Source organism: Teleopsis dalmanni, chromosome 2 (assembly GCF_002237135.1).
Source record: "Teleopsis dalmanni isolate 2A chromosome 2, ASM223713v2, whole genome shotgun sequence".
Lineage (NCBI taxonomy): Eukaryota > Metazoa > Arthropoda > Insecta > Diptera > Diopsidae > Teleopsis > Teleopsis dalmanni.
In genome coordinates this window covers 12,849,640-12,862,145 of record NC_051847.1, presented here as the reverse complement: position 1 = coordinate 12,862,145, position 12,506 = coordinate 12,849,640, and the positions used below count along the sequence as shown (strand labels likewise).

General features: G+C 29.1%; 1 protein-coding gene across 1 annotated transcript in view; it reads left to right on the top strand.

Moving 5' to 3' along the window:
- Positions 1-12,506, top strand: part of LOC119673953 — a 32,224-nt gene that overhangs the window by 18,486 nt on the left and 1,232 nt on the right. Inside the window, exons 3-8 of the mRNA XM_038085071.1 lie at positions 2,650-2,941; positions 3,024-3,170; positions 3,247-3,552; positions 4,972-5,094; positions 5,966-5,969; positions 7,625-7,833. Coding sequence (XP_037940999.1) covers positions 2,687-2,941; positions 3,024-3,170; positions 3,247-3,552; positions 4,972-5,094; positions 5,966-5,969; positions 7,625-7,833 — 1,044 coding nt within the window. The 5' untranslated portion in view covers positions 2,650-2,686. The remainder of the gene's footprint in view (positions 1-2,649; positions 2,942-3,023; positions 3,171-3,246; positions 3,553-4,971; positions 5,095-5,965; positions 5,970-7,624; positions 7,834-12,506) is intronic.

Here is a 12,506-nt window from a genome sequence, read left to right as displayed (position 1 = left end):
ACTTTGAAGTCTCGAACAAGAGAACCAGAAACTGCAGGTGCTTATATGAACATATCTCTGTGTATCTATTCGTAAGTATATATGTGGATGTGGATGTTAATATATGCGCCAATCAATTTACTATAAATTGCTTCCCATAAAAGGTCTGAAGGAATTGCATAATTTTGTAAAATAATGTATTTTTGTTGTTTAATTGTAGGAACACAGATTACTATCAATTTTTCAATAAGCCTTTTGGATCATCTTATGATAATATAAAACACCCCTATAGTCAGTATTTACGATACCATCATCAGAAATATAAAAACATATGTAGATAATATTCATTAATTATTACTCATAGTATTGATTAAAAACTTATGAAAGTTAATTACTACAAAAAAGTATTATATTATGAATTAGTTGTGTTTCAGTTTCAAATGATTTTGTTTAGACTTATCTCAAACATCGAATCACAACATGTGTGAATTACTACCCAGTAGTTACTTTATTACAAATGCATTTTCAATAATGGGGACCCTCTAACGCTAGAGGGCGATCACCATGTAGCTATTATGCTTTCCAGATATGGGTTACACGAGAAGAATGAAATATCTTTCAAGGCCCGTATAGGCCATATTAATAAGCTAACTTCTGCCTTCAATTCCTTTACACTAATAGTACATCGCTATATTATAAACAATTATTTCTAAAAAAAATAAGTTATAAAATTTAATTGTAAAGTCTAATCCATTTCAGCATTTATTTTATATGAGATCTATCAGTGTACAATTTTTATACACCACGGAATAAAAGAATATAATATTCCGGATTAAATATTCAGACAAGGATTTAAACCATCTTTTATTAAAGATCACATATTAATTTCGTTGTAAAAACATATTCCCCCTGCGGGTAAGAGGTTAGAATGTTTCCGAGATAAAATATGCCTGTCGTAAAAAGTGACACTATCAGAAAGGTAGTAAGTGAGTGTCCCCACTTATGACACTCGCCCGGAGGTGTAAATTTGATACCTGACTAACTGAGGTTGACAGTATCGTGATGGCTGTTGTTAATACCCAAACTTATGCGGAAACAATAATTGGTATTCATTTACCATCATTCAGCGTAGAGTTGCATATTCATCACCTGATGCTATGACCCAAAGATCAGCAGAAGTTTTAGATGGGGCTCGCTCCTTACCAAGGAAAAAGTTATGTCCTGAATACTTAACTTCATTGAAATCGGCAAAATCCTTCTGAATTTCTAGGGGTGTTGATTGAGACATTGTATTAACGCGTGTGTTTTTGAAGACCGTGGTGTTAAGCCATCATGGCAGGTAATGACTTGAAAAATTCTGGACACTGTAAAACCATATCCAAAAACATATGTGGTTGCAAAATATCCACATGGACAAGCTAAAACTAGAAACGCAACTAGGATTGAAAAAAAAGCATCCACGGTAATAAATTAGGTTTCCGCTTTAAATATAAATGCACGTTAAGAAGGAAAAGAAGCAACTTAACTCTTCCTATGCGAATGTCCAGATCTGAAAATATTAATATATTTCACAAAAGAAGTCTACAAATTACTGAGACTAGCAAACGTCAAAAACATAGAGCTTTTAAATTTAGTCTTATTCATCAATCGCATTAGTTGCATTTCAAATTTAGATTCTCATATTCGGATGTGTGGTAACACAACGAGGCCTATGCGCTTCTTGAACAGAAAGTGGTACAACCTATTATCTAATCATGAAATCTAAACTACAGAATCAATCAACCTACACAAAAAGTCCATATGCAAAGTTTTATAATGTGCCATGTAACTTAACCTTAGTAAAAAGACTACTAAGTATCACTAATCAGTTCGTCTTGTCATACTGATCAATAATATATACGAGTATAGACATCTTCTTGACAGCGTTATACCTATTTTAACGTATTTAATATACCTATCGTAAAATTTCAATAAAGTCGTAGTGGAACACTGTTCCACGTTGTACCAAAAACCTTTGCGTTACTTATTAACTTCAGTACTGACATAATCATGGGTTAATTCATTACAGATTCTAAAAATGCGACACAAAAACTTGTTGCGAAATATGTTGTTCCATTTAAATGCTTCGCGTATCTACTAAATGACTATAGCTGTCATTATTGTAAATCTGAAGCATTTCCTTTTTTCTGCATTATTATCATAATTCAAATCTTTAAATCTTGGTAATGTTTTCTGCCAATGAAAAATGTAAATTGTTCATGAATAAAATATCGCCACACATAATTATGTTTGTAGATGACAGTCAGCAATAGTAGATTACAATCAACAATAATAGATGCCAGCCTATCTTAACAGGATTTTAGCTATAAAATAAAGCTAAGGAAAATTAAGGAGTAATAGACATAACATAAATAGTTTCTTAATAATTTAAAGAATTCAGAGTATCTTGGTACAACATGCTTCTGTATAAAAGTACAACTTTAATTGATGTGTAATAAGCCCTAAAATTATTGTAATATAAAAATAATAAGAAGCATTTAATGATCATTAAAAATGATTGTTCATCTTATATTATATATTCATCCTCGAAACTTGCCTTCAGTAATATTGTGTATATATCATAGACTAAAAAAATATTTAATAAACTCTATTAATATTACTTACTTTCAGATTCAGTTTTGACCAATTGTTAGCACAAGATAAAATAATGCCCGGTTCATTTCCTCCAAATAATGACAATTTCAGCAATGGTTTTCCAGCGCCAGTCGAAAGGTTTCTTCAATCACAAAATCGGCGTAAATTTAGTTTTCCAGCAACCATACATTCCACATCACTGCTCGAGGTCAACCAAAACTCAGCGCGCAGAAGGTTGAGCAATGTAAGTGATGTTGTAACGCGAAAATTATCTTATACCATAGGTTGGAAGGCAGCACAAATACCCGCTCAGGACATTATAAACCAGGTAAACAATTTTAACAGAAAAAAAATTTATTACTCATTGCTATGCATTTTAACACTATAATTCCCTTGTCTTACATAAAAAGGGTCGTTGCATTTGTGGACAATATATAAAAAGACGTCTTAGACGTTCTGGATTATTTAACAAAAAGCTGGGACTGCAAAGAATACGTAGTATATTGGGTACTTCTTCAATGAATATAGTACGAGATGTATTTCCAGCTGTAATGGTGGTAAGCATTTGAAATCAATTTTAAATTTATATTTCCCTCTTATAATAATTATGTATTTATATTTTTCACTAATTAGCTTGGCGATGAATTGGAACGCATGCATCCACGCGTTTATACCGGCGTAGCTCGCCAAATTTGTCGAACACCAACTGGTGAATTTTCAGTTGATACCTTAACTTTAGTTTTGAGCACTGTGGCAAGAGATCTCTTTCGTACTGATATTACCTGGAGTAAAATTATTTCATTATTTGCTATAGCGGGCGGACTTTCGGTAGACTGCGTACGGCAAGGTCATTCAGAATATTTAAATAAATTAATGCAAAGTGTATCCGATGTAATTGAAGATGAGTTAGTGCCTTGGATAAATGAAAATGGCGGTTGGGTATGTTTTCAGAAAATTTCAAACTAAAATTGGTTCATTTAAAGTATATTAATTGTCATATACATTTCACATATATCCCAGCTTCATATACATTCATTGAAATTGAATAGAAGCGTCAGTACTTAGTAATATAGAATATAAATGGTTTGGTCTGTCGTAGGCCTATGCCAATAGCCTAAGGTAAACGAAATAGCTTATTCGAATTACAATTAATATACTGCAAGGTTTTTAGGTCTAAATCTAAACTTTTTTAAACTACTTCATGTTATTATCAAAAAGAAGGATTATAATCTTATTGTGTTAACAATAATATAAGATTTGTTGAAAAATTTACAACAGAACTCGTATAATTGAGTTCTTAAGTGTACACTAAAAGACATTGACATCTGTAGAATATTTCAATCTCTGAATCTTCTGGAGTCCTGCAAATGTTATGAAACCGATCCAGAATCTTTAGATTGTCGAATTAACAGATATTATTAAGTTTATCAATAACCTTAACTTGTGTTGGTGTTACTTTAAAAAACTTTCTCCAAAAATCGTAATAAAATTCTCACAGGTAGCGTTACCAAAGGTTCCTTCTAATAATTCTTTAATTTCTTGGCTGTGAACCTTTCTAATAAAAATAATTTACTTAGATCTACAAAAAGTTTCTACGCATGGTTTCATTTGATTAAATCGCCCATAAGCAAATAAAATATTCAACATACGAATCAAACAGACTGTCAAACATAACAAAATCGCTTCGAATTTCGGTTTAATCAAGAAAATATATTGTTTATACAATTTCCAGCCTCTCCTTACCAGATTACCTCACTATAATCTTGCGTTTATTAACTTATTACCAGATTATAATAGTTAGCATATTTTTATAATATATAGTGCTCGCTCAAAGACGTAAACACTGGCTTAAGTGAACTTTGAAATGCGCGAACACTTTTACTTTACGCCAAAGAAATTCTAAGGCCGTGTGCGAGTTCGAGTAAATAAATGGTAAATTGAGGAAAATAGTAAATTATGTCGGTATGACAGCGAATATCGGTATTTACCAGAATTTCGAGTAGGGTAAATTGAGTAAAAATTAAGTAAATTAGGTGTTGCCATTTTGAAAATTTTATAAGATGTTTAATAAATAAATAAATAAATTTGAAAACTTTTAACCAAAAACAATAATTAAGTGCAATAAATTAATAAATAAATATTTACATAAGGCAGTGCAAAAAATTTCAATTTACTTTACCTCAGTTTACTCGAACTCGGACACGGCCTAAAATGTAATTAAAGTGTTTTAATAATAGCAAAAATATTGGATTTTTTTTTCACGTTTTCGAGCAAGTACTGTACTTCATAAAAATTAACTTATTTATAGGTATAAAATTAGTCAATAACATTTATTTAACTATTTCTATTTAATTGCAGAATGGCATCAATACACATGTTCATCCAAACAACAATAGTCTGAACTCTTTGGAATGGACCACACTTGTTATTGGCTGTAGCTTCGGATTATTTTTATTATTTTTACTAATAAGGTTTATTATCATATTTTTGATACCTTAGTTGAAAATAATTTTATTTTATTTAAGAATTTTAAGAATAATTGAATTTTATGTTAGTAGAGTTAAGTAGAATTATGTCAAACGCTTAAATCAAATAAAACGTTTAAAGCTTAACACCTAAACGTCAAAGTTAAGTGTGTTGAAAAGCACACAAAGTTAAGTGTTTTGAACTTCCATGGTGAAGTTAAGATTTGTTGTGGTTAGTATATGCAAAAACAATAATTTATAATTTTTGACTAAAGTTACTGTAGAATATAGCTAGCTCGCTCATACACACGTATTCACTGCACAATGATCATGTATAAATAATATAAACTTAAAACTCGAAAGCACTTTTCTCAAAATAAAGAGTAGGTAACTTTTAAGCTTTTTCGCTCAATTTATATTTGTTTTGTTTTAATATTTTTGTTGTATTATTTTTTTTTATTTTCTTTTTTGTGTTTTACTGTTTCAACTAGACTTTTTAGACTCAGTCTCAGTATAGTTTGCATATCGGTTGAAAGATCAAATCGTTTAGTCTAAATATTTATTGTGTGATTTGTTCTGTACGTGTTCTGCTCCGCAACTAAACAAATTCTGTAGTCAGAAATTTTAGAATTTGTTGATTTTTGATTTTAATTTAATACTTCGTACGATTTATTATCAATGTAGTCTTGGCTGACATCTAAGACTGAGTGTCAAAGCACACATTCGTAAAGCAGAAAAATATATTAGTAAAAAATTATTAGTAAAAAAAAGATCTTATATGCATACTTTAATTTAACAAGATCAACTAAGTCAACAAAGGTAATAACTACTGTTGCTGGCAATTATTTTGATTAAAATAACATTTGTTTGTTTGCTAAAATTTTTAGGAAAGTAATAAGTTTTGAACTCCATGCCTCAAGTGCTGCTAAGCTTAGGTTACGTGTAAGAAGCGAAAAACAAAAGCAGAAGACAGAAAAATATCTCAACATTGCGCGCCCGTGCCAGAAACGTAAAGTTTTTATGGTTTGTTGTCTATTAAACAGATATCAAACCACCTGAACATACTGTGGAGCAAAATTGTATGAACGTAAGTCGGTTAAATATTTCCCTCTACTTTCTATTCCCGACTAATTCCACAATTAAAAATTTTAACTAAAACAAACTTAAAACTTTAAAATTATAAATTAAAAATATGTTAAATCTATTTTCAATATTATATGGAATCATAATCCTAAAAGCTGCGGAATAATGTCGAAGTATTAACTAAGTATGATATAATTCTTGTTATTTAATTATTCTAAGGTTATCTCTAGAATTTGCATTTTAAATATTATTAAAATTATTATTACATAATTCATTGACTAAACTAAAATCTAATTACTTACTGGCATCAAAGTTTCATTCTAAAAAATAAAAGATTTTAATATATTTGAATTTGAAGCTGAACTCATTCATATATGTATATGTAATATAGATATATAACTGTGTAACATAATAACATTCTAAGCTAGCTGACCTTATGGATTACGCGGGAAATGGAAACTTCAAGTATCACCTCAAAAAGATAACTCTTGCTGAGGAAGACACTTGCAGACTATGTCTTGAAGAAAAGGAGACAGCGGTGCATATATTGTGACTGTCTTGGGACACTATTGGGTTGGTGATGACTTGACAGGCAACATTAAGCTAAATAAGCTGCTTGCATAAACAAGTGATGTAATTATGCGAACAGAAGCTACTCTAGCTTTAATTCAATAACGACATCCGAGAATCGAAGGACGAAAAAAGACCCAAGTCGTTTCGTGGTCTACTTCGGCTAATCCTTTACTTCAGTGGGGCCACTTCCTGAACAGTGCGCTGTTCCAACGTCCCACAATAAACAAAAAAAAATATAATAAACAATACAAAGCGGTAACAAAAAACGCAATTCGATTTATAGTGTATTGTAGTTACCGCTTTGCACTGTTGCTATGTCAATCGGTTATCGGATTTGTTACTTTAAGTAATAAATACTATCCATTCGAATGAGTATAACTACTACTGCGTTCGTTCGTGTTCTGCGATTTCCATGACCTTAATTCCATTACTTTCATCTGACTTTTATAGAACAGAAAATCACCTGAAAACAGAAGCCCAAGAATATTCTAATATTAGTGAAATTCAGGCTATAACAGAACACAAAAATTTGTAAAGGAATGAATACAATTTACCCCAAAATTTCTTTATTGCCTCTAATAATAATTTTTCATTTTTCAGAACTTTTCTTTTACCTAACTGTCATATATAACTAATCACAATTTTTCTGTTTAATCAAATACTATAACGACTTCCTATCTTTTCATATAATCACCTATACATATATCCTACACGATAGATATGTAAATTTTATTATTTTTATTTTTTCACAATCATTTAAAAACATGTTTCATACAACAATTGTAAATTATATTAAAAATTTTGTAAAATAATGATATTATTATGTTGTATTAACTATTATAAATAATTTTATATAAATTTTTTTAAGTATAGCTCTCAAACGAAGTGAGAACGTATGCCTTCACCGCAGCCAGCCAGATTGCGACCAAAAACAAAATCGGCATCATTAGACCAGGATAGGTTTTTACAAAATCGTAAATCTTCAGAATGGAAACTACACGCTCAAACTTCATTAACCCGTGCACCATCAACTTCATCACTAGCAAGCACAGTAACGGCAGGCAACTATCAAGAATATAAAATGGAGATCATAAATCAGGTAACCTAAAAATACCAACTAATATCTAACTTCAACCCTACATCTTCAGTTAGTGTACTTTTGAAAAAAACTATTGTATATAAAATTTCACATGAGGCACAATAGGTATATGTCAAATATCTTAGAATTTCATTGTCTCTTTCCATAATATAAAAATTCTATGGGAATTCTTAATATATCCTCCGGTTAGAGAAGGAACTTTAAAGGGTATTGAACTCGGTGTGTCGAGGGTAATATATAATATTGCAAATCCACCTAGTGCCCATACAGAAGTTTTTTGCATAAATGTTTTCTTATTTTTATTTCATGTTTTCAGTACATTTAAAAAGCAATCTTTACTTTTCATTTCATTCTTTTTTATTTATTTTTTTCCCCCGTTTTGGTGCTGTTACAATCACTTTGACTTTTGTTTATTTTAATCCATAAATGAGCTAATGCACACTACCTGCATGTGCGTGTGAAGTGAAATGATTTACTTTCTAATTAATATGAATTCAATTAAGTAGATCATCTTAGGTAGTAAATAATAAAAAAATCTTTTAAATATAATTAAATATATTTATATTTAAAAAGTAAATATTTTAGTAATATAAAAATAAAAAAAATTATTTTGATCATTTTTTTATATTTTTAATTACTTGAAAGCTTGCGGCCCATCATTGATGGCAATAAACCACTCAATGAATTACTTAAAAAAAACCGAAAAAAACATCAAACGTTTCTAAATTGATTACAAAATATCTAAATACAAGGAAATATTATAGCTAACATTTAACATTATTTCCCACCCACCATTTAGAACCATTCCAGTTACTCATTATCGCTTCAATTAGTTTCAAGAGCCGCAATTCGGATCACTTAAGAGGAATTTTTGAACTTATGATGAAAAGGTGTGAAAAACCAAAAAAATTCCTACGTAAAAGCAAAATATAAGTAAAAATTTGTGGAAACGCTTTTTACTCACTAAAAATTATTTTTATTAAATTATGCAGTACATAGCATTATAAAAAATATTAATTATTATTATCTCACTTAATTATTTGTGAATAATATTTAATGTTCTTAAACTCTTAAAAGCTGTTTAAAATGTTAATGATTTCAAGGTTTTGATTTCTGTCGCACAGAAATTAAAATTATTTACTCTATTTTATAACATGTATATATACATATATAAACGAACATGTATAATTACTGGCGTGTCAAATTATTAGAGACCTTAAGTAGTTAGACTTATTGATTCCTCAAGGTAGAAAGAAATTGTGGTACACTGTAAAAATTTATAAGTAATTTATGAACATATGTAAAATGCAAAATTATTTAACCTTTAAGAATTTTTATTTTAATATGTATCTATTTACTTTTTATGTTTTTTGCTTCATCTTAACAAATTTGGAACAAATAGTTATCAATATAAAGACATATCCTTTAACTGAAAGCAAAAGGTACACAATATAAGAGTGTAAAAGTTATAACCCTTTTAACCTAACCATACATACAGGCAACGTATCTAACTATATTCTATTATACCTGAGACCACATCTCGAATTGATGTCACTAATGACCGAAAGATATAACCCTTTTAACCTAACCATACATACAGGCAACGTATCTAACTATATTCTATTATACCTGAGACGACATCTCGAATTGATGTCTCTAATGACCAAAAGATCGAGAAGCAACACTCTGTGCGATCCTATTCAACCTACCTATCTATGTAGCCTGGCTATATGCAAACAAAAAAATGTAGAAGATGTAGATCATGCATTTTCTATTTTTTTATCTAAATTAATCAATGTTATTTAAATTAATACTAACAATGCACTCTATATTAACATAACTTTATACTTAATATATATAATACAAAATTTTAACAAATCTTAAAGTTTTTCTTCAGTGTTTTCACTTTCACCAAATTATTTTCGCATGTATAATCGTATTGGGCTTAATTTCATATATAAAAATGTTTACATTTAAATTTTAAGTTGATCGATCAATCACTTCAATTACAAATATACACGAAAAAAAAGAACTTGAAATTTATTTTAATATCTTGTGTAAACCGTAAATCCACAGAGCAATAGAGAGTACATATATTTTCTTAGCAAAATAAACTTATTGGTTAAAATAATCAAAGATTTTAGTGTACCTGCTGCTTATAGTTAAACAATGGAACTATTTTAGATTTTTATGAAAAAAAATGGAAATATTTTAAAAGTAACAATTTTAATAAAAAGAAAAGTACCAATTTAGTTAAATTTAGAAGTTATATTCTGGGAAATTTATAGGTTTTCTGGAAATAATATTTCTTTCCAGTTACTTAAATAATTAAATAAGAATACCTTAAGACAGTCGGCCAGAAATTGACGGCCAGGAAGATTTTGCTGTGTATTCGCTGGGTTTAGCAGAGAATCATCTATTATGAGCTGCTCTCCTACTGCAAAACTCTTAACTCGGAACTGCACTGTCAGCAATTAGACTGTCTAAAAGAAGCAATCTCCCAGAAACGTCCAGCTTTGGGGAATAAGAGAAGAATTGTGTTCCATCAGTACAAGTTGGAACACACACATCGGTAATAAGATCAATAACAAGAAGATCTTATTAACGTTATGAATAATGAATATTAATAACCATATTAATATAAATCTTAAAAAAGTAGTTAATAGCTTTATAAAAACAAGACCGACGTTATCAAAAAATTATACAAAATTAAAAATTTAGAAATTATATTATATAAAAAAGACAATAACTTACAAATGTTCATTATTTTTTAATTAAATTTTAATTAAATTTTTTAATTTGGCTTGAGGAACCCTCCTTATAATAGTATAAGTGATTTATTTATAAATGCAATTACTTCTCATTTTTAAAACAAATAAAAAAAATAACAAATATTATGAATAATATATATAATATGAAAATATTAAAACACAAACTAAAAAGATTTTATGAAAAACGTTTTTATTAAAAATCATTTTAGAGAGTGTATAAGTAAACTTATCTCCCTAAGAACTATAACGCATGGAAGGGATATAACTTAAACATAATTTATTTAGAAAGATTTGCTATTAATAATCTTAAATTTAGTTATTAATCAATTGTTTATTGAGTCGCAAATGAAATATTAATAGCAAACAATTATAGCAACAATTAAAAATGTAGTATTAAAATAGATCTAACAACTTTAAATATATTAAAGTTATATAAATATATAAGTTAGGTTAGGTTAGGTTATGCTGACAGACGATATTGTATATATACAGGGGAGTCCCAGTTTATTACTTAATATTTTAATATTAACTCAAAATTCATTGAAATTATTTTTTTACTAGCTATGTCATCCCACATGTTGCTTTTGGTTTAGTCGATGCTATGAATTGAATAATTTCAAGTTAATGAACACAATTCCATCTTTCCAATTGAAAGGTGACTACCTACATTGTGTGGCGGCACGTCGCCACTCAAACATGCAATACTTAAACCTTTTCTATATATATTTTTGTTTGGGAAATGTGTTTTATGTTTACCGCTCGTAAATTAAAATTGGCACTCATTCCGTATTGTTTTTGGCGTATTGCCTAATAATATTTAATTAAACTGAAACGTTTAATTTTATAAGGAAATTAAAACTCACAGTATGTGTAAATGATATTTTACAAATGTTTCAAAAATATGGAAAATTTTACTTTCAAAGAATTATTTCAAAATTTTCATTCATAAAAATGTACAGGTGTTTCTTCGACCGCAGACATATTAGTAGTAATAATAATAAAGCCTTGTTCTCTGTCAAAAACTCTGAATTGCCTCCATATTGGCCATAGGCTGTCAATAAGATGGTGCCATTTCTATTTTCTCTCCGCTTATTCTTTTACTTTAGCTATATCGTTATATGTTCTCTATATTCTCAAGTTTCTGCGCCATATGGACAATTTTCTTAAGGTATCTCTTGACTTATAAATCAAAGTTCTTGCACATATTTCTTTATGCTTTTCTGTAGCGTGTGGCCAACTCCGTGCATTGCAATATTGATATCATGCATTCTTGTTTGAATCCAAAACACGTCGTTCAATAAGATGTATGACCAAAATTTCTTCAGTATTTTCCAATATTATCAACTACAAAATGTGCACAGTTTGCGTTGTATTTTTACGATTTTGAGTCAAATTTCCATCAGTATGCAGACTTTCATCTGTCTTTTCATAAATTGAGGGAAATAGTAAATAATGTCGATATGGCAGCGAATGTTGGTATTTACTAGAATTTCGAGTAGTGTAAATTAGATAAAAAACTTTTAACCAGAAATAATAAATAAGTGCAATAAATAAACAAGTAAATATTTAAAAAGATGCAGTGCAAAAAATTCTAAGTAAATTTCAATTTACTTTACCTCAATTTACTCGAACTCGCACACGGTCTTTAAAACAATTAATTTTTTTAAATATTTATTATGTTATGATCAAACGATTTTTAATAAAGTGTAGTAGTAGTAGCCTGCAAAAACTCTTTAATATATATAAAAAATAAAAAAACAACAAAGCAAAGATATTATCTCAATACTTATAGATATCGTCATTGGACACTCTCTAATAGGTCGACATGTCTTAAGGATGGGTCTCACATCCAATGATTACTGCATAATGTGCAGTAATGATGCGGAAGGGGAGACCATCAAA